General features: G+C 38.5%; 1 protein-coding gene across 15 annotated transcripts in view; it reads left to right on the plus strand.

The window, feature by feature from the left end:
• NRXN2 (neurexin 2) overlaps window positions 1-23,510 on the plus strand; it is a 973,084-nt gene that overhangs the window by 313,809 nt on the left and 635,765 nt on the right. For all 15 annotated transcript variants that reach the window (XM_063438522.1, XM_063438529.1, XM_063438527.1 and 12 more), the window contains exon 4: window positions 11,496-11,513. In XM_063438522.1, coding sequence (XP_063294592.1) covers window positions 11,496-11,513 — 18 coding nt within the window. The remainder of the gene's footprint in view (window positions 1-11,495; window positions 11,514-23,510) is intronic.

Raw genomic sequence — 23,510 nt, forward strand, 5'->3', positions numbered from 1 at the left:
TTTGGGCTGGTATCATCAAAGATGAGCTTGTGGGGCCTTTTCGGGTTGAGGATGGAGTCAAGCTCAACTCCCAGTCCTACTGCCAGTTTCTGGAAGACACCTTCTTCAAGCAGTGGTACAGGAAGAAGTCTGCATCCTTCAAGAAAAACATGATTTTCATGCAGGACAATGCTCCATCACACGCGTCCAAGTACTCCACAGCGTGGCTGGCAAGAAAGGGTATAAAAGAAGAAAATCTAATGACATGGCCTCCTTGTTCACCTGATCTGAACCCCATTGAGAACCTGTGGTCCATCATCAAATGTGAGATTTACAAGGAGGGAAAACAGTACACCTCTCTGAACAGTGTCTGGGAGGCTGTGGTTGCTGCTGCACGCAATGTTGATGGTGAACAGATCAAAACACTGACAGAATCCATGGATGGCAGGCTTTTGAGTGTCCTTGCAAAGAAAGGTGGCTATATTGGTCACTGATTTGTTTTTGTTACGTTTTTGAATGTCAGAAATGTATATTTGTGAATGTTGAGATGTTATATTGGTTTCACTGGTAAAAAAAAATAATTGAAATGGGTATATATTTGTTTTTTGTTAAGTTGCCTAATAATTATGCATAGTAATAGTCACCTGCACACACAGATATCCCCCTAAAATAGCTATAACTAAAAACAAACTAAAAACTACTTCCAAAAATATTCAGCTTTGATATTAATGAGTTTTTTGGGTTCATTGAGAACATGGTTGTTGTTCTATAATAAAATTAATCCTCAAAAATACAACTTGCCTAATAATTCTGCACTCCCTGTATATGGTGGACTATAACATCTTGGTAATTTCTGCATTAATAGAGATTAAATTTTTTTGTTTTTCAAATACTATGTGCACCAGTATTTTATTATTAAAGAGACACTATAGTAACCAAAACGACTTTAGCTTAATCGAACAGTTTTTGTGTATAGATCATGTCTTTGAAGTTTCATTGCTCAATTCACAGCCATATAGGAGTTAAATCCCTTTTGTTTCTGTTTATGCAGCCCTAGTCACACCTCCCCTGGCTGTGACTGACACAGCTGCATGAAAACAAAATGGTTTCATTTACAACAAGATGTAACTTTCTTAAAGGTTTTTATCTCCAGCTCTGTAAATTGACCTTTAATTACATACAGGAGGCTCCTGTAAGGTCTAAGAAGTTATCAGCAGAGCAGCAGATACTTTGCAATAAAATACAATTTAAACATGATTGCTTACAGGAAGTATTTAGAAAGGATGTGCAGGGAGGTGTGCCTTGGGTTGCATAAACACAATTAATTAACTCATAATGGCAGATAATTGAGCAGTTAGACTGCAGGGGCATGAACTATACACACAAAAATACTTCATTAACACCTTATGGATGGCGGGCGTTCTATGCCGTACTTATTGTGGTGGTCCCCGCCGTCCTTAACACTCACTGGATTCTTGCCAATCACCTGCTGGCGGGTGTGATCTTGGGGACTGCCTGGGAGCTCAGGGAGTCCTTCTCCTTCCGATCTGGCCCTCCAGGGCCATGTAATCGCGAAGTCCTTGTGATCACACAGCTGGAATATATATATAATTTCAATAGAAGATCCAGCATTCAAGGACTTCTGCAAAAAATGTAGTGGCTTTTAATCCAATAGGTCAACGTTTCAGTTCACAGTTTTGAACTTTCTTCAGCACATAACATGTGTATATATATATATATATATGTGATCTAAGTACTTTTATATGCACATACATCAACTATTATTTGAAGTGTATTTTAATATTAATATATTAATAGTAAAATACACTTAGAATGACATTAATTATATATACATATAATTATATATATATAATATATTATATAGCAATATTTATATATATATACACATACATATATAGTTAAATTCTACATATACATTTATTAAATATTTTTACATAAGTAATTTTATTACCTGTACATTGGGGGTACTCTTTTACTCGGAAGACTTCACTGAACACACATATTAGTGTTTCAAACCAGTAAAACATATCATAATGATGATATCAGCAGTGAAAGTGCCATTTTTTTTTTCATTTTCACACACAAATGGCACTTTCACTGATGATATGGTTGTGACACGTTTTACTGTTTTGAAATACTAATATTTGAGTTCAGCAATGTCTTCTGAGTATAAAAGTACCCCCCATGTACAGGTCTCATGGTGTTTTCAAAAGTTACAGGGTCAAATATAAGGCTTGCATTTCCACTGGCAACATAACCAGTCTAGCAAATTTCAATTTGTATAATATAATACAGAATGTAATGTGCTATATTTGACACTGTAACTTTACAAAACACCATAAAACCTGTACATGTTTTACTTGTGAGACAACACTGAATACAAATATGTGTGCTTTATTGCAGTAACAGTAACAGTATTATGACATTCACAGTTAAAATACCATGCAGAGCAAACAAAAAAATAAAATGTCTTACTTTCTCAATGTTGTTATATTTTATTCATATTAAATTATGTTTATTACCCTATTTCTCCTGAACAAAATGATATATAATAAGCGTGAGTGCACTTAATATGAAAAAGGTGAATTATGGTTGAAAAGATATATAGCGCAATTTCAAGGTTTTGTTTACGTTTTGTTTTCATCTGAACAGGTACAACTGCCTCAGCCCTTTAGGGGTTAAGCTCAAGTTGTTTTGGTGTTTACAGTGTCCATTTAGCCTACTAAATGACAGAAAATTGAGCAGTGAGACTGAAGAGACATGTTCTATTTACCAAAACAACTTCATTAAGCTTTAGTTTTTTTGGTGTTTACAGCGTCACTTTAAAGAGTGCCCTGGAGAGTCTCTGCCCATGTAGCTGCAGAAATTTAACAAGAATAACCATCATATTATGCTTTCAATGCTGCTTGAAAATATTATAAATTTGAGAAATAAATTCTTACTTATTGAGCCCACAGGCTTGAAATATGTATGATCTAAATTCCATAATTCCGAGCATGTGCAGTCAGTTTGTGTGAAGCTTGATCATGAGACCTCTCTTAAACTTGAAGTGACAACCATGATCAAATTCTCTTTTTTTCCACCTAATGACTGTAATGAGAATTAACATGGTATTCTTTCAGATTGTTCAGCATTAATATGTCTCTGTGTCATCATGTCTGGACAGGATACCTGGAGCTTCCAGAAAATAATTATATTATCTGCAAGTTGTGAAAAATACTGCCCTGCCCAATGTTCTTGTCATGTGTCCTCTATTCTCAGCTCCCTACAACAGTTACTTGGAAATGGAATATATATGACATGATTGGTTGCTCCCTACAACATTTAATGCTTAATTGTTGTTATGTGCTCTTCCTAAATTGAGATCTCTTCTCATCTTCCTGTAGTGGAACATCAGAAGACTTAACACTGTTGCGGTTTATTTACTAAATATAAGAATTTGTCTTAATAAAAAAAAAATCCAGTGAAAATGGCCATATCCCAACCGGAATTTGGTCAACATAACAGAATTTACAACAACCAGCCGGATGCACTTGTTGCCTGGTTTAAAAGGAGTACTTTTCACATCCAAAACCTATACAACGTATAGAATCTAACATACTTACAAAGCTATTTTTAAAAATAAATAGAGACCAAACGCATCCAGCAAGATGAACATTTGCAAATTATCATTCACAATTTGTTTTCGCGAGCAAATAAAAATTTGAAGTACTATTTACCCTGTGGCAGCTCTAGCGAGGGGTTAATCATTTGGTGGCTGGCCAGTGTTTGCACATACAAAAATGAAAAATGTTATGGGGTTCAATATGACGAATATTTAAGGGAGGTTTAACACCTCTTTTATTCCCCCACTTGCCATACTGCGGCTGGGGCTGCAGCACTGTACAATGGGTGGACTAACAAACTAGTATATGTTACATAGTTACATGTGACCAGACAAGTTGGACGCACAGGAACAGAGGGGTTGAGGGCCCTGCTCATTGAGCTTACATGCTATAGTCTGTGTTAGCATTTATGGCTACCTTTATTTGATTTGCCCTTTTTTCTGTTTATGAGCTGCTGTTTGTTGGTTGTGTTTGTAGTTTCCTATGGGCTTCCAGAGGGAGCTTTTCCTGATACATTTTCACTAGCCTTAGTGTATTTTCTCTGTGGACTTGGGAGGGTGAAATGTGACAGCTAATTAGCATTCTTAACACCTGCTCTCTCCAAAGCAAGTCTATTTTATCATGGCATTCAGTAGCTAATGGGCTCAGATGCACCTAAACCCAAATGTTTGTCTCCACAGTCTATACAACCTGTCTGTTTGCCCTACGTTCATTTTATTAACCACATCCATGAACTAGATTTTCCTATCCTGTGTTGCAGAATCTGTTTTACAAACTCTGGATCCATCATAAGCATTGTGATCAGAAGGACAGAAGACACCAGATAATTTAATGAAGGGTACAAAAACTTTCAGGTGGTGTGAATGGGGGATAGACAGGTGGGGCAATAAATGAGAATGGAGACTGCTAGTGCCAGAAGAGAGAGAGAGAGAGAGAGAGAGAGAGAGAGAGAGAGAGAGAGAGAGAGAGAGAGAGAGAGAGAGAGAGAGAGAGAGAGAGAGAGAGAGAGAGAGAGGTTTATAAATGGGGTAAGAGGCAGGTAGTGTGAATTGGGTCAAGACAGATGAGGAGAAAGCAAGGTGAGACAAGTAATGGGAGAAGAGACAGGTGGTGGGGAGTGGGGAAAAATGGGTAGGGCTAGAATGGGGGACAGACAGATAACCCCTACATTCACACACAAACACGTTATAACAATTCCAGAACACTGACTCTACAGACAAATACCTGCATGTGCTTATATAAGGCTTCTTAAAATCACCTATGTCATATTTTTTTTTTTTAATTCTTTATTTTTGAGTGCAGATGAGATTACAGGCTTAAGCGGCGACATGTTCAATACACAATATCGTTACCAACAATTGGCATATATAATCAGGAGGTGCTGTACTTTTTTTTTTTAAAGTCAAGTAAAAACATGAACAATTGTATTAAAACAAGCTAGACATAGATTTGGGCAGGTAGCAAAGATATGACACGGTAAACACATGTCAGTATTCAGTAATGAGACAGTAGATTAAACTTTTAACTGTTCTAACTGACAGCATAAAGGTGTATGCATTGTAGTTTAAGGCATGTAACTGGTATCTTCAACAGCGGTATAATGCTATCACACACATCTCTAAGTAAGTAGTTGTGTTGCCGGCTATTCATGTATGTCTAATTATATAGAATAATAAAGGTCACTTACGGTGTGAGTTATGTAGACATATGGATGCTTAAGTGAACACAGGGTTAACAACATGCTTTGAGGATGTGAGGTGGGTGTAGATAGTGGGAGACATTAGGTTACACGATTATAGCTTACTAGGCAGAGTGACCGCTGGAGTGCAGTTTAAACATTGCGATATGGTATAGTATCAGGGTAAAATAGTGGCCATCAATATCATGGAGGATTCAGAGTTAGGCAACATAGTCCACTGTCCTTAACGAGATTCTGGATCAGCCGATCCCCTTATTCGGGAAGCTCTTGGAGCATGCAAAGACGTGGGTGGCTTCTCTACAGGGAGTGCAGCATTATTAGGCAAGTTGTATTTTTGAGGATTAATTTTATTATTGAACAACAACCATGTTCTCAATGAACCCAAAAAACTCATTAATATCAAAGCTGAATATTTTTGGAAGTAGTTTTTAGTTTGTTTTTTGTTATAGCTATTTTAGGGGGATATCTGTGTGTGCAGGTGACTATTACTGTGCATAATTATTAGGCAACTTAACAAAAAACAAATATATACCCATTTCAATTATTTATTTTTACCAGTGAAACCAATATAACATCTCAACATTCACAAATATACATTTCTGACATTCAAAAACGTAACAAAAACAAATCAGTGACCAATATAGCCACCTTTCTTTGCAAGGACACTCAAAAGCCTGCCATCCATGGATTCTGTCAGTGTTTTGATCTGTTCACCATCAACATTGCGTGCAGCAGCAACCACAGCCTCCCAGACACTGTTCAGAGAGGTGTACTGTTTTCCCTCCTTGTAAATCTCACATTTGATGATGGACCACAGGTTCTCAATGGGGTTCAGATCAGGTGAACAAGGAGGCCATGTCATTAGATTTTCTTCTTTTATACCCTTTCTTGCCAGCCACGCTGTGGAGTACTTGGACGCGTGTGATGGAGCATTGTCCTGCATGAAAATCATGTTTTTCTTGAAGGATGCAGACTTCTTCCTGTACCACTGCTTGAAGAAGGTGTCTTCCAGAAACTGGCAGTAGGACTGGGAGTTGAGCTTGACTCCATCCTCAACCCGGAAAGGCCCCACAAGCTCATCTTTGATGATACCAGCCCAAACCAGCACTCCACCTCCACCTTGCTGGCGTCGGACTGGAGCTCTCTGCCCTTTACCAATCCAGCCACGGGCCCATCCATCTGGCCCATCAAGACTCACTCTCATTTCATCAGTCCATAAAACCTTAGAAAAATGAGTCTTGAGATATTTCTTGGCCCAGTCTTGACGTTTCAGCTTGTGTGTCTTGTTCAGTGGTGGTCATCTTGCAGCCTTTCTTACCTTGGCCATGTCTCTGAGTATTGCACACCTTGTGCTTTTGGGCACTCCAGTGATGTTGCAGCTCTGAAATATGGCCAAACTGGTGGCAAGTGGCATCTTGGCAGCTGCACGCTTGACTTTTCTCAGTTCATGGGCAGTTATTTTGCACCTTGGTTTCTCCACACGCTTCTTGCGACCCTGTTGACTATTTTGCATGAAACGCTTGATTGTTCGATGATCACGCTTCAGAAGCTTTGCAATTTTAAGAGTGCTGCATCCCTCTGCAAGATATCTCACTATTTTTGACTTTTCTGAGCCTGTCAAGTCCTTCTTTTGACCCATTTTGCCAAAGGAAAGGAAGTTGCCTAATAATTATGGACACCTGATATAGGGTGTTGATGTCATTAGACCACACCCCTTCTCATTACAGAGATGCACATCACCTAATATGCTTAATTGGTAGTAGGCTTTCAAGCCTATACAGCTTGAAGTAAGACAACATGCATAAAGAGGATGATGTGGTCAAAATACTAATTTGCCTAATAATTCTGCACTCCCTGTATTCTCCTCCGCGGGGGATCTCAGTGCTTGACGTGTGCCCCAATGATAGGAGTGGCTGCTCAAGTCCGCATGTTCTTTTGCTTGTGTGCGCTTGGGTGGACGACCCCTCCATAGCCGGGCAGAGGTGTATGTCAGCGTTTGGGGTGCAGGGTTTCGGGACTGCCTGGGGGCTAAGCCTGTTCCCCTGCTGAGGTGGCCAATGGGGCTTGATGGAAGGTGGCTGCTCCTGCTGGAGATTTTCAGCCGGTATGGTTGACGTCTGACTGTCGTGCCTCGGGGGATTTTCAGCCTGTGATGGCAGTTTGTCGCTGGTGTGTGGGTAGGAGAGTCTTTGCCCGCAGGCGATTTCCTCTGCTTCGGCACTACGCGGTTCCCATCTCCTGGTGTGGGCTGTTGTTTTTGTTGCTGTGTTCTGGCTTGCAGTTTGGCCCAGAAGGCATTAAATATTTCATCCAGGCGCTGCTTGCCTTGTTCGATGTAGCTGAGGGTGGTAGGTCGCATGAGGCCAAAACCCCACGTGTTGCAGGGGGAGGCTGTCGCCATTTTAGGTGAGAGTTGCAGCAATGTGTCTCGGCATTGAAGCCAGGTGCCAGGGCAGTGGGATTTGATCCAAGCATGGTCAGCGGGAACCGGGATAACCCCCACCGGCCCAGAGGGGGGGGGAAACGGGGTTTGAGCGGCTGCAGATTCTGCTTAGTTACCGATGGGGAGGTCGGCCGTCCCTCCTGGTCGGCTTCTGAAGGGCCGCTCGTAATGAGTCAGGTCGTTGGCCCTGCAGGCCCTTGAGAGCCGCGGAAGATAACCGGCACCTTCTCTGTACCCTCAGGACTCGTTCTATAGTGTCTTTAGCCGGTGAGCTGTTTTTCAACGCTTTTAGGTGTATAGTGTGAAGAGCTCACCGACCGTGCGTCCACTCCGTTTGGCGGTCTAGCCCCGCCCCCACCTATGTCATATTTATATATACATACATATATACATATTTTTATGTGTGCTCTGTTTCTTAATCTATATTATAGTTCACTGTTTAGTGAATAGACTCCATAATGATAGTGCATTGTGTATTTGGTGCACATGGTATATAGTGTATTTCAGATTTCTGTCTGTACTCTATGGTTTGATAAATGCTATCTTGGAGATTTTAAAATAATTTTTAGTAAATTCCTCCCCTTCCTCCCCAGATCTTTTGGGTTTCTATGCCTGTACCCATGACTGCAATATATAAGCAGTTTTTATAAAGATTCTAGGAAGTGACAGGTCTGCTTTAACTGACATGCATGTCTGAACTGGATTTTCCTGGAGGGATTTGTATAAAATTGGAAATGTGTATAAAAATTCATGATTAGGCATTACAGCTTCTTTAGCCAGAAGATATTCCTTTCCCCTCCTTTTTATTAAAAGAGAGAAGTGCTAGTGTATGGCTTACATTTATTTTTCTATTTTTGTTTACAATATTTGTTTAGATACGTTCTTTACGTTCCAAGTGCCGGACTTAGTACAATGTGGAGTTTTTCTCATCACATAAATTCATTTGATTAATCTATTTATTGCCATATAATTATAACTTTATCAACTTTGACATTAGCTCTGCTTAATTGATGGTTGTTGTTTTTTTTTCTTTTTTTTTTTTCTTTTTCTTTATATAATTTTGGGCATGTGATTTGGAAGTGTCTCTTTTATTCACGGTTCCTTATGACTTGTCCAGTACAACCAGATTCCTACAGAAGCAAAGACAAAAAATAAATAAATAAACCTCTTCTCAGTGGGTTGCATACATTAATTCAGTTCCCAGAAGCTCCAAGATAAAAATGAACAAGGCCATCATGGACAATACAACTCTGATCCACTCATATTTTGTACTGGGGACTTGGGGATTTGTTTCTTTCTGATCTGCAGTATGTCCACAGTCGGCTGCATCACGTGAATGGTCAAATTTCTTATTTCCAAGCCACCACTTGCCAGAATCTCATGACAAACGACTTGTGCAATGCATGAACATGCTTGTTTTGCATTATGATTTGGAGTGTCATTCCTGGCACCATACAAAAATTGGGATGGAATGGAGAAGAGGTTGGTTTTGTTTTTTGGTGAGGAGGGGGGGAAGCGACTTGTCATAATGGAGAAGAGGTCTGCCTAATCATGTGGGTTTTATCTCCTGATTAATCAAGATGCAGAAATCAAAAGTTGATTGATGTTTAGGGGACATCCCGTAAATGTTGATTTTATTCACAGGTCATCTGACAAATAGAGGAAAAAGAAGTAGCAGTAAAATAGTCTATATTTCAAAGCAGGAGTTTTCCAGAGTTTTTGACTGCAGCTTGTGAGTGATACTATGTGTTTTACCCATGTTTCGCTTATTGATTCTCATTCTCTTGAGACTGACAGGGTTATTTCTGTCGGAATTTCAGTTGGACCAAACACTGCCAGACAGCTGAGAACGGACCAAATGCTTTATATATATATATATATGTATTTTTTTTATATATTTTTTACAGCTACAGCATTATTGCCTATGTTCGATATTTCTGAGCGCGGGGGGGGGGGGGGGGGGGGTATTTTTAGTGGTGGGTTGGTAGGGGATTTGGGACTGCTAGTCACCTGGGGGAAAATGGGGGAGGGACATGCAACCATTTTTAGAACTCCACCACCAACGTACAATAGCATAATTAGGTTGGACACCAATGCATGGCGACCAGTTCCTCCCTGTTTAATATGGCCACCACAAACCAATTGATAGGGGGTGAGGGAGACACTCGCCCTCCCCCCCCCCCCTCCCCAGTTATTTTACAGGTCCTACCCCCATGACTGTCCAATGACTAGTTTTAAACATTAAGCATATATGGCGCCACCTGGCAGGTGTGACATAGGTAGGTTTTAAACCTCCCTTAGAGTAATACAAAGGTCTTATTTACCCCCATATCCTTTCATTTATTTATTTTACATTTTTGAACGAGATGAGTTCTTCTTGTCTTGCTAGTGCCACATTGGGACTTACATAAACTTTGAGTGGTAGATAGTCTGCTTGATACATTCTAGTGTGAGACTGGTGGTTACGGTTAGTACTAGACACTGCCATTTAACATCTTGGAATCAACAAGTTACGGTTTTATTTATTTTTGTTAAATGTTTGTAAAAAGAAAAATACCTCTTCCTCAGCCACGAGAACTGCTGACACCTCTGTTAACGCTTCTACCATCACCACTATAGTAGTATTCAGCCTCAGGATAGTGGGATTAGCAGCATGCCCATTACATCTGGTTCAATGACAGAGCATTGTGGAAGACTGAATATGATGGACTTGGGTCTTTCTTCAGCCTAACAACAATACATTATGAAAAATGTGACAATCTTTATAAATTCATCAATAAAAAATACATTTTCTGTTTACCAAGTTCTTGTAAACACAATCTTCGTTCATTTAAATATAAATAACAGATCCTCTCAGTTTCTGGCCTGTGTTAACTAATAGGTGAATCCAAGACAGTCGCAGCAAATTTCACAATACTGAGTACTTAAAATTGCCGTTAATAGCCTGGCAGTGAACTGGTTGCAGCTGTGTGTTTTGAGAGCTCATCATTTCTCCCCTCCATGTCTCTATGTTTTTTATTAACTGTCATTTTTTTTTTTTTAATCTCTTGTCATCATTACCTCAATAATGTTGATATTTGAACAGTGCTTGTGTTTTACTGATTCTATTCTTGCTCTCACGGCCTTTCTCTTCTTGCTCTCACTCTCTTTATTTCACACAAAGTCACTCCACTCTATCAGTTTCAGAGTCCCCCTCCCTACTCTCTGGTCCCTTGTGGTTGTCACAAGCAGAGATGCTAGCTCAAAGCCTGGGGTCTGCTGGTCTATTCATATCCGTAGAGTGGGGCCTGCTCCAGGGGGCTCAGCTGGCTGGATGAACATGAGCCAGGGGTGTTGGTAGTCTAGGGGCAAGGAGGAGAATGAAGGTCACAGTGAAAAATATGGAAAGGGAGGGAGTTGAATATTAACAGAAGATACAGATGGAAAAATCATGTAAAATTATGAGAGAGAAAGAACATGTATATTAATGAGTCTATTTGCAGAAGAATCATAGAATTGCTCGGTAGGTGATATTTTAGGGAGACAATATGAAAATAAAGAGGTATTCCAAGACAGGAGTGATGCAATTGAAAGGTGAGCAAAGGGGAAGGCTAGAAACTGCATGGCAAAAATCCTTACATGATCCATAAATTCTTTGTACAATTAACTTTATGTCTCCATGAATATATATTGACCGCTCTTACACTTGTTTTAATTACTATCCTGTATTAATTAAATGACCTCTTTTCTCTCTCCCATTGCCTTGCAGAGGATCGTGTGATTGAAGGTGAGTAGCCACTGATTTAAATCATGTTATACTATATTGTGCGTGTGTATTTCAATGATGGAGTTAGGTGGTAGTTATGAATCCTTTTCTAATTCCCTTCTTTCTCTCTACCCCCTCTTCACAATATTTTCTGCTACCCTTCATTTTCCTTGTCTATTTGCTTTTCTTCCTCTGCTCCCTCATCCTTATTATCTTGCTTTCCCTGTCACCTGACTCCTTGGAACATAATAATGAGCAAGCATTATGCTAATTATGTTAATTAGACTTTAATGGGAGAGCGTACGACTGGAAATCAAGAGAGATTGAGGGAAAAACAGAGACAGAGGAGAGAAGAAGAAAACTCCAAGATAAACTCTAAAATAATTCCATTTAAAGGAGGTGGAATGAAAGAGAAATAGACAGCATAGCAGTGATCAATAGAAAAGCAGTGATAACACGAAGAGTAAGATAATGCACAGATTTCAAGTAGGATGGTTATTATGAAAATCGAAAAATAGAAATAGAACATATGCAAATAGAAATAGGCAATAGGATATAAGGGAGAAAAGTGACAAGGGAGTCATGGACCAGGTAATCGGGGGGACAGCAAGGAAATACAAGTGACAACAACAAAGAGGGTCTGCAGACAATTTTACACAATGATTCACTGTAGTGTGAATTGTCATACATTTAAAGTGAATTTTAGATTTTAGACCCATATATCAGTCTTATTTTCAGTTCAGATTTTTAAACTTAGAAGCATGCTAAAGAAGAGGAGTGCAACCAAAGAAAATGCAAGGTAAAATCACAGTAAGATCAGCTTTTTATCTAAAATTCAGATGATGTGAAATTTGTGAAGAACTTTCACTTTTTAGAATGTTTTAGCATGATAAAACCTGTGATATTTTAAAAGACAAGGGATCGTTGCTACCTTATGAGATCATTGTCTGCATGTGAGACAGATCGCCAGAAACAAAATTAGGCATGTAAAGATAAAACCAATGTCTCTAGACCTCCATGTTTTTACCTGCAAACTATCTGTTTATGATTCCAACTATTTTTATTCCATTTTTCTATTCTATTTAATTGTGTCGCCTTTCTCCTCCTGGTCCTTCACTCTGTACTCCTTGTTTATTTATTTCTAAGGTATCTTCTTCTGTTTCCCTCACCTCTCTGCTTACTCTTACCTCCTCCACATTCACTTTTTATCTCCTAAGGCTCCCATTAGCTCTCTGTCCTCACCCTTCTCCTTCTTCCTGCTTCTCTTCCCTCTCTTCCCTCTCTCCCACTCTTCCCTTAGGGTCCTTTGTGTTTGCAATCTCCATGCTGTGTTTCACAGATAACAGACAGACATTCTGTGACTTTCATATGCTCTTCCCTGGACAATAGGCACACAAAGATAGCTCTTTATGTCTACTTTGTGAAAGATAGCTGTGAACATTATGCTAAGATAGCTATGCATGTCTGCATTGAAAGAGATAGTTGCCATAGTGTAGATAGCTGCAAATTTCATACTGTTTGAGAGACAGCGGTGCTGATGATGATGCACAGCTGTGATTTTTAAACACTGAGATATGTGTACATTTTATATTATGGTCATGTATTAGAGATAGTTACATTCACATTTACCTTCTGAGATATCTTATTTCTCCACCCAACAATATCTGCTTATCACTACGGCACAGTAAATTGTATCTGATTTAATTAATATTTAATGATGGAAATGGGCTGTGTATTGAGAGGTTTTCAATGCATACAAAAATAGATTTGAAACATCAAGATTTAGTTGTTCACACATACATATGTACATGTGCATATGTGCTTGTGTGTGTTTGTGTATGTATGTGTATATATATATATATATATATATATATATATACACACACATATACATACACACACACACAAATAAAGTTGAAAAAATGATTAGTTAAAAATAAACAAATATATTAATTGAAGATATTAATTATACCACCATAACTAATATGAAGATTTATTTGAAAATTATAAGCAACCTATAAGGACTCATTTTCAGTTCCACGTTAAAATATGGTATTTTAATCCCTTTATTGCTGATTATTTTTCACAAAAGAAAGAAGTCAAGAAAGTACTACAGTACTAAAATACACAAAATACAATGATAGATAGATAGATAGATAGATAGATAGATAGATAGATAGATAATATAGTGTGAGAGATCTTAGAGTAACCCTTGGTATAGATGATTAAATACCAGATTTGTAATATAAATTAAAATATATTAGGAAGATATAGAATGAATCTGTCTGTATATGGAAAATATAGATTCTGTTGCAATGCAAAATGAAACCAACAATGTGTATAACAATTATTATTATTATTATTAATACTGGTTGCTTAATCAAACCTCTTAGAGCTGTACAGCAAGTCCTTTATGACTTTTAGAATATAATTATAAATGGATAGATAGTACCATAGTTATAACACTGATTTATTGTTATTAAACAATGACAATAAATATTCAGTTTGTTGCTTGATTAGAAAAATGATATTACAGTGGGCACCTCAAAATCCAGAGTGGTTCCAATAATAAAACAAAAGGGCTGTATGTTCTCTAAAGTGTGTGTTTTGGAGGCATAGTCAGGTGAATTACAATTTTTAGCATACCTACTCAATACCTCCTCCACATTGAGATTCCTTAATGTGAATAATTGGCATATTGGTAAACCTGGACCCATGTGATATACTAATATGTTCACAGGTACAGTGATACAATTATACAAGATGAAGGCCATTGAGGCTAAAATGTACATTTCTTGGCTTTCCTAACAGAAGAAAAGAGGTAGCCTTTTATTGCAGCATTGTTACCCATTCAGTTAATGCTTCCATGCTTCGATAAGTAACCCAAGAATAATCAGCAGTACCAAGTAATTAAATTGCTAAGTGTTATCTCCACCTAAGAAACGTCTGCAAAAAACACAATACAATTTTTATTAATTGATACCAAGACCAACATTTGAATTGTGATTTGCAATAAATCTATGCTGTTTGAGTGCATAATTCTCGCAGGTTAAAATCACACTTACAATATGTTGCAGTAGGTTTTAATGCTACATTAACCACACTAAAATACTTTACTGGTATTATAAGTAATTATTCACAACAGAACATTATGGAGTGTTTTAAATTGGGTCATGGAGTCAGAATCTTGAGGATGCCTGAAGTTACTTCCACCATAAATTTGTGCCTGGGATTTTCGTCATATCTTTGTGCCTTCAAATACAATCTATACCCTGTAAATAACATCTGCTTTCAAATGTTTTTATTTAGTACTGATTGTAATCCCCCAAAAATCTACAATATAAGACAACATCCAAATACGTCTTGTTACTTGTTACACATGCAGAGCTATTCACTATAGTGTGAGTCGTTAGGAATTCAAAATGAATTTAAAATTTTATGCCAAACTAGCCAAGCTGAAAATATACACGACTTTGAGATTCTTTCATTTCCAAATTTTTAGAATTCCTAGAAATTCACAGTTTAGTGCATAACCCTGCGAAACTTGCATGAAAGAGCTGCCCCCGTGTAGTCAAATGTTCAGAGTTTGACTGGGGTGTTTTTTTTATCCTGCGATGGGATGATTTACATGGTTTAAAAGTACAGATAATGCTTAATTTAGTGTGGGTAATTAGAAAGCTGTTGTGGCGAAGAAAACAAGCTGACTTTTAGCTCTAAGATTGAGTTAAAATCGCAAAATAAGAGAATGATAATGAAAACTTGACTGGAGTGCCTCTCAAATGTACTTATTGCTGTTTGATATTCTATTTCTATTTAGAGAACGTTCTAAGAAACTTTAGAAGCAATAATTGTGTAGTTGAATCATTTAGACGGTATTATTTATTAATGTTTAATGTTTTACGGGCCGCTTACATCTGGCATGTCCACTTTTGTATACTAAGAATAATTTCTGCCTAAAATGTTGATGCCATGGTAATATGTCTGCTCATTAAGACATACCTTCCATTAGATACCGATCGGCACCTCTATTAGTTCCACATGGTGGAAGAGAGAGAACCTTTAGCCTCAGAGATGTTTTTGAGCTAAAACTTCTATAATTCTCTGAAATCTGTGGACTTCCAAGGAATAGGAGTAATAGATTGGGTTTATATTTACAGATAGAAATAATGCCTACAAACGTTATCCCTGAATAGGGTTAAGTGTAATTTTACTAAATTATTTTAAGTGTCTGATTTTTCTTGATCAGGATGATGTGTACATGTTCTGCGTGTTTCCCAGGAGGGACCATTTATATACATCATTATTAAAATCGCAGGTACATTGTTTGGTATTGTTCTCGAAGTCAGAGATGTTAACTAAATGTAAATATTTTTTGCGGTGCACAAAGATATCTGATTAAAAGTATGTTCTCTAGCCTGGTTTTCGATAGAAGAATCTTAGACTATTTAATTTTTGTATTGATCATTTTTTTCCATGATAAACAAAAAAAAAATGATGTTAGGATGTGTGATTATACCCTAATAATTCAGGGCTTTAACACCATTAGAATAAAACATCCACACACCAGTAAGTTCCAGGTATTAATTGGGCAAGTTTTAGTGGCCCCATACTAACAGATGCTTTGCATGCAGCTCTCAAAATGAGTGCTGCATACAGCAATTTAAATGGCCATTTAAATGCCCCAATGAAAGTTTGGTGTAAGCAGTGTTAAATTGATTGACTGGCTCCCCCAGGCTGACTGGTGAGCTGTATACTGCTCTCTAGTGTTTTAGCTAAAAAAAATCCATTTGATATCAGCATTGATATTAGCAGAGGGTATTTATTAAGGGTAGGTTTGGGGCATGGTTAATGTAAGGTTAGGTTTAGGGTAAGGTAAGGGTTAATGCTGTGTTAGGATTAGGGATAGTGTAGAGTTAAGGTTAAGATAGGTAAATGGTTAGAGTTAGTATAAGCATAGGGTTAGGGTTGGTATAGCATTAGGGTTTAAGCTTAGCGTTAACTTCCACAAAATAATTGGGCACCATCCATATGAAAAAAATTGCAGTCTGGACTGATATGTGACTCAATTTTAAATTATTTTTCTTTAGTTGCATTCAATGTGTAAAAATAATTCTAAGCAAAATATTACTTTCCCCCCCCCCCCCCATTTTTAACATCTTATGCACGACTAATATTGTATCAGATATACTTATAGGATATTAAGAGAAAAATAATATATGCTATGTTATATATGTGTGTGTACATATAAAGGTGCACTTAAAGAGAAACCCTAAAAATACAGTGGAACAAACACATAGCGCAAATCTGAGGCTCAGAACTTGACAATTGCCTCTCTTCTTAAAGAGTTAACAATGAGAAATAGGATTTTCAATCATTATACACTACTCAAGCCTTGGACATATTGATTTGATGAATATTAAGCTGCATAACCATTTAAAAAAACAAAACACAAACAGACATTTAAACTGATTGGCTTTTCTTTTTTTTTTTGGACATAGAACTTTTTAATAAATGAGTGAATTGCAAATATACCTGATTTTGTCGATGACAGAACGTATGTGGGTTTGAAAGATGCACTATCATCCTGCCTGCATACATTTGATATTTATAGATTTATGAAATTCATAAATATCATAGAATGTTTGAAGAGTCCTGTAAAAATAAAGAAATTGAAAGATAAACACAATTATTTGTCTCAAAGATAGATAGATAGATAGATAGATAAAGTGGCGGAACTACCCCAGCTATCGGGTGCCAGCCGCCGTGTGTTCAGGGGATCGAGTGGCCTATGCTGTTAAGGCCATCCAATGAAAAAAAAATTGCCTGTTATTATGTCAGACGTGGCCACGCTGGGAGGAAGTGACTGCCCCAGTCACTCCTACCAGCAACCACAGTGAGCCGTGCAGCCTGAGCCACTGGACCCCAGGGAAAGTCACACTCCTGCACTTGAAAGGTAGAAAACAGGTGACAAACATTTTTTGCATGTGTATATGTTTGTCTGTATGTATGTGTCTGTGTGTGTGTGTCTGTATGTGTCTCTATGTGTGTGTGTGTGTGTGTGCCTGTATGTGTCTGTGTGTTTGTGTGTGTGTGTGTGTCTACATGTCTGTGTGTATGTAGGTGTGTCTGTATGTATGTGTCTGTGTGTGTCTGTATCTATGTTTGTGTCTACATGTGTGTGTGCCTGTATGTGTCTGTGTGTGTGTCTATGTGTGTGTCTGAATGTATATCTGATTGTCTGCATGTGTGTGTGGGGGGGGACTGGGACATATGGAGTGGGGGGTAGATGTAAGGGGGGCAATTTTTGCACCGGGGCCCTGTGGTTTCTAGTTACACATCTGGATAGATACATAGATAGTCAGTCCATGACACAATTAATACTGATATTATTAATATTAATACTGATATTTCATATGTTCACTATACACATACATACGTATATATATATATATATACATACATACACACACACACACACACACACAGTATGTAGCACCAGGAGAACTCTCCTAAGGGGGGGGAAGGACCAACCAACCCCTCGGGCCAAGCAAGTTATAAATAATCACAGAGGATCTTTCCTGAATCCCTGCTGCTGCAAGCTCTGACATATTCTTCAAAACATACTGCCAGGAATGGAACAGGATTTTCACACGTCGCAAGCAGTTACTTATACACTTTTCAAAAATATATACACATCTCATACACATATTACTGTAATTCAGTGCGTGGGGTAATGGCTTGTTGATCCAATTCAAAATCTCACTGCCATTTTGGAGTGAAGAGGGAATTAAATATTCCAATTTCTAGCGGGCTTGGAAATAACTTGAAACTGGATTTTTCACCCGCTTTTGGATCAGCAGCACTAATACCGAGAAAGGTTGAACTTGAACTATGTAGCTTCATGCAGTACAATGTATGCACCAAGTAAATCTGCAGTACAAATAAACACATCTCCATACATTTCCAACATTTGGAATGCACAAAGAGGCACACTTTCATTTTAGGGGTGTGAGTGGAGATGTGGCTAGGGGTGGGACTGTTCTGAGAAATGAATGTATTTATTTATTAATTTATTTTAATTATTCTTTAGTCAAAGTTTCTTTAAGCTGGGTACAAACATATTATATTATCGATAGTTACAATATTCTGAGAAATGTTATGTGACCTACTGCAAACAATTTATGGAACTAAAATGTAATTTAGAACAAGAACATTGTATCTTATTTACACAGACTGATTTCTAAACACACTCAAATAAACAGTAAAGGTTTCTATTGCTAATTAAAATAAAGGTAAGCAGCTGGAACTACTCACGCCATAGTCTCTTCTTTCTGGCTGTTGGTATAGTGTAGTGTAGTATTTTCTCATGATTGGTAAAGGGAATATAGAAAAATGTTTTGGAGCATCAGACTAGCTCCAAATTGTTGCACTTGGGCGTTATAATCCCCGTCTGTGGATCTACTGGTCCTTTGAAGTTTTTTGTAGATGGTATGTTTGGATGTGATTGCCAGCAGGGGTGTGTGGAGTTTCAAACTTGGTGAGTGGCAGGTCACCGATTATGCGGAGAGAATAAAACAACCAATAGTGCTCATTGATAAAACGTGGTAATGTAAAGTAAATAAAAGAAGAGGTACTCACTAAGGGAGAGTAAAATTTAGGTTTTGCTTAATCCTCACAAAGTATGTAAAAGGTGGAGTCCTTTTAGTAAAGTAAAGTATACGTTTGTTAATTAGAAAATAAAAACCTAAAAATAATGCATTTCACAAAAACAGCATGCTTTTTCAAAAAATGTTTAGAGACACATAGACCAATCCTGTTTATATAACAGGCAATATATACAAACAGGCAATATATACAAATTCCCTAATAGGCGCATGAGATTCAACTCTGAAAATAACGACTTCAGAGTATGACTCTCTTGACACGGAGTCAAATCCACACAATACACCTTCATATCCACAACAAACCCCCATGACTCTGAGCACCAGTAACCCCCATAGTATTCTTAAAAAGGGGGTGATTTTTTTAGCGATGGGCCATCAGGAGGAGATCCCAGGTTACCAAACACGACACCAATCTCGGAATCTGGGAAGGGGGGGAGAGGGAGGATGAGAAAGAGACGGTTTTGACAGTAAACCTGGAATCACTACGCCCCTGTATAAGGAAACCACATGTAATAAACGTATCCTCATATCAGTTGAATGAGTATCATGTTAAAGTATTGGAGAGGGGCCTCTCTTTCGTACCGACTCCAGTCTTTGACAAATTCTCGTGGATCAAATACCTACACTTATTTGTACGCAAACTCACCCTACACAAATACCACCTAATGAATAAAGAGAAAAGAGCAAGAGTCTTAGGTCTTTCAAACAAAGATTTAGAACTTGTCAATACTCCTGTGTCTCTCTTGGATGAGAGTGATGAGCAAACACCGACTCACTATACCAGCTTGAAACCAAAAAGCTGCTTTACCCATAATTTTTCTAGTTTTAGGAATCTGGACCTGTTCCTGGAGGCAGTTAGGAGCGACATTGCAGGCATAGAGAGTAACAATTTTGACTGTTTCCCTAATGATAATCTTTCTAAGAAAGAACAAACAGCCCTTAAATCATTGAGAGAGAATGACCAGTTGGTTATTAAACTAGCTGACAAAGGGGGGAATATAGTGGTTATGAATGTATCAGATTATGAGGATATGGTGCAGAATGTCTTAGGAAACAATGACACCTATAGGATCATGAAGTCGGATCCAACCAATGCCTTTTTGACAAAACGTAAAGAGATCTTGGATGAAGGCCGCAGTGGGGGGTTGCTATCCAGTGACGAATACAAATTTATTCTTAACCGTCACTCAAGGATAGTAACCTTCTACTGCCTGCCTAAAATCCACAAGGATCCACTGAACCCTCCCGGCCGTGCTATTGTTTCTGGAATTGAAAGTATAACTCAGACCAGTAGCCTCTATATTGATAGAATTTTAAGACCCTTTGTTGAGAAACTACCCTCTTACATCAGGGATACGAAACAGGCCCTGCTACTCCTTTCAAATTTTCAAATACCGACAACTGCTAATCTATACAGTTTGGACGTCGAGGCCTTGTATGCCTCTATCCCCCACGAACGGGGTATTGAACACACAAAATATTTTCTAGACCAAAGGGGCTCTGATCATTCTCTCCACACAATGTTTGTACTGAAGCTACTGGGTTTTATTTTATCCCAAAATTACTTCCTCTTTCACAACAGGTTCTACCACCAGGTGAGGGGGAGGGCCATGGGAACAGCATGCGCACCCTCCTATGCCAACCTCCACCTGGGGTGGTGGGAAACACACGTTGTGAAATCTAGCTCTCTCTGTCTATATACCTAAGATATTGGCATGGTACCGGTATACAGATGACATCATTATTGTCTGGCTAGGGAATAAGGAAGAATTCACTAAGTTTGTCTCTCTGCTGAATATCAATGAAGAGAATTTCAGATTCACAGATGAATTTGGAGGACTAATCTCGATTAGTGAGAAGGAGCTGTACAGATTTATCGGAATTTAAAATCAAAGCTAATCTGTTTGACAACAGTTCTGGGAAAAAGGGTACCCGAATAAGTGCCTTAAAAAGGCATACAAAAGGGCCCTTGAGACTGACAGGAAGGAACTGATCTCTGATCACCCGAGACAAGATCAATCTACCAACCAAATTATTCGGAAGGTCGATTCTTTTGAAAGATGCCCACCTTAAAGATGTCCTGACCCCTCGAGCAACCATAACAGCACGCAGAGGTAAGAACCTCCGCGACATGTTGGTCCCGAATCACTTTTCAACTAAGTGTAACACGGTGACCACTTGGCTAGGACGTAACATCCATCGCGGGTCATATGGATGCGGCAGATGTGTCGCTTGCAAATATATTTTACGGGATTGTAAATGGGTGATGGACAGTGATGGAGAACAAAAGTATGAGATCACACATTTCTTAATAGGACTTGTATACCTTCTCAACTGCAGTTGCAATTTAATGTATGTGGTGAAAACCTTTAGACCATTCAAAGAACGGATCAAGGAACATGTAAGATCCCCAAAGAATCGTCTGGAACTCCAATCTCTAGACATTTAAAAGAACATCACGATGGTATATCTAGGAAGATCAGGTTCTGCGGTTTAGAACTGGTCAAATGGGACCAAAGACGGGGGGATTTTGCTAAAATATTAAGCCAAAAAGAATGCAGGTGGATATATAAACTCAAAACTCTTAGCCCCAAAGGCCTCAATGAGAGCTTTACCTTTTCTCCATTTATCTTAATATTTATTCACATGAGGGCTTTCTGTGCAAGTCATTTAGTAGGAGCAATTTTGTGTATATTTAACGTTAAGTTTAATCTTCACGTTTAATTTTTATCTGTTTGTTCGGGTTTTTTCTATAAACCCTTTGTGTATACTTTTGATCACTTTATTCTGTTTATATGGTATGTCTAACCTTAACCTGGCATTATGTAAAGGACATAAGTTGTTTGTATCCTTCAGGGACTAGAGTCTAGCACTGTATAATTCATCTATAATTCTTTCAATATGAAAATAAGTATGTCTGCTATGGGTAAGAAATTGATTCACTTGTGAAGTGCATTTGAACTGTATACATGTTAACCTCTATCCAGCATCCCCTCTGTGACATAAAGGGGTTAATTTGGAGGTGATATCTATATACAATACATGCACTTTGGCAATAGATTGCACTTTAGAGTTACCTCTGGGAGTGAAGCACCATCAAGGTCACTAAATACTCCATGGGATCCAAATAAGACTCAAGAGGGCACTTTCCTGAATACTCTGTACTTGTATGATGACAGAATACTATGCGCAAACGAGTTCTATAGCAGGGACAAGTATATATAACTAACACTCTGATTTCAGATATGCCCTAAATCGTTTTATAGGAATTACACCACGTTGCCAAATGTGCCAGCTACAGTATATATATATATATATATATATATATATATATACCATATATTGATAATAAGACTGACACATAACGTCAGACTAATTATATCCATGCCCCCTAGTAACAGCATCTACACAAGATGACAAACAGGGACATACATAGTCCCCGCCCTTGTACTATCTGAGGTGTGCCGGTAGTTAAAAATCCCTAGACCTTGAGTCTATAAGATACAGGGGACTGGTTGGCTGACCCAGGGTGAGATATGCACAACCACTGTAACCTTTTTCTGTGGATAGAGACAGTTGGACGAAGGGGGCGGCGTGGGTGGCGTGGATCCATAACGATTCCCGTCCCCGCCCCCAAGACGCCATGAATACTTCTGATTGGCCGTGCTCATTTGGAGGCGGGGCTATATGCTGTTTATATTTAGTCCTATTCAGCTATGCCGGGAGCTCTTGACAAAGGCGTGTTAGCACGCCGAAACACGCGTCAAGCGTTTCTCTTTGCCGATATTTGTTTTTATTTCTGGGTGACTTAGACTGCTATTATGGAGTTATCTATGGAGAGTGGGGGTCTCTGGAGAAGCAAGTTGCCATGCTGCCGTGAAGCAGCAGTAGGAGATAGAGAGTTTAGTCTTTCTTTTTATCCTCAGAGGCATGTTTTGCTTACAGTCCGTGGTTATAGGAGGGTCAATTAGATTCAGGTGTATTAGCACTGTTACTGCTTTGGCGGGTGGGCGATCTTCTAACTGTAGGTGGTATATATGCAGATCCACCCCATTAGTCTCGCTCAATACCTGCTCACTATCATTGCTATACAGTACAGTGACTTTTAGCTACCCTGATAACCCTCTATTTGAATATACACGCTTTGCCTGTCCTTATTAACTTATATTTACTCTACCCGACTGACATTAAGATCCTCACTTCACTACCCCCTCTCCAGTGCACTCTTGAATCAACAGGAGGTGTGAATATGTGAGATTTGTAACATTTCTATCTAGAGTGGAGCGAGTTCATTAGTAATTCACTCTGTTACTTTGGACATAGTATCAAGCACAGGATTTTGTCTGTTGAGTTC

This window comes from Pelobates fuscus, chromosome 12 (genome assembly GCF_036172605.1).
Source record: "Pelobates fuscus isolate aPelFus1 chromosome 12, aPelFus1.pri, whole genome shotgun sequence".
Lineage (NCBI taxonomy): Eukaryota > Metazoa > Chordata > Amphibia > Anura > Pelobatidae > Pelobates > Pelobates fuscus.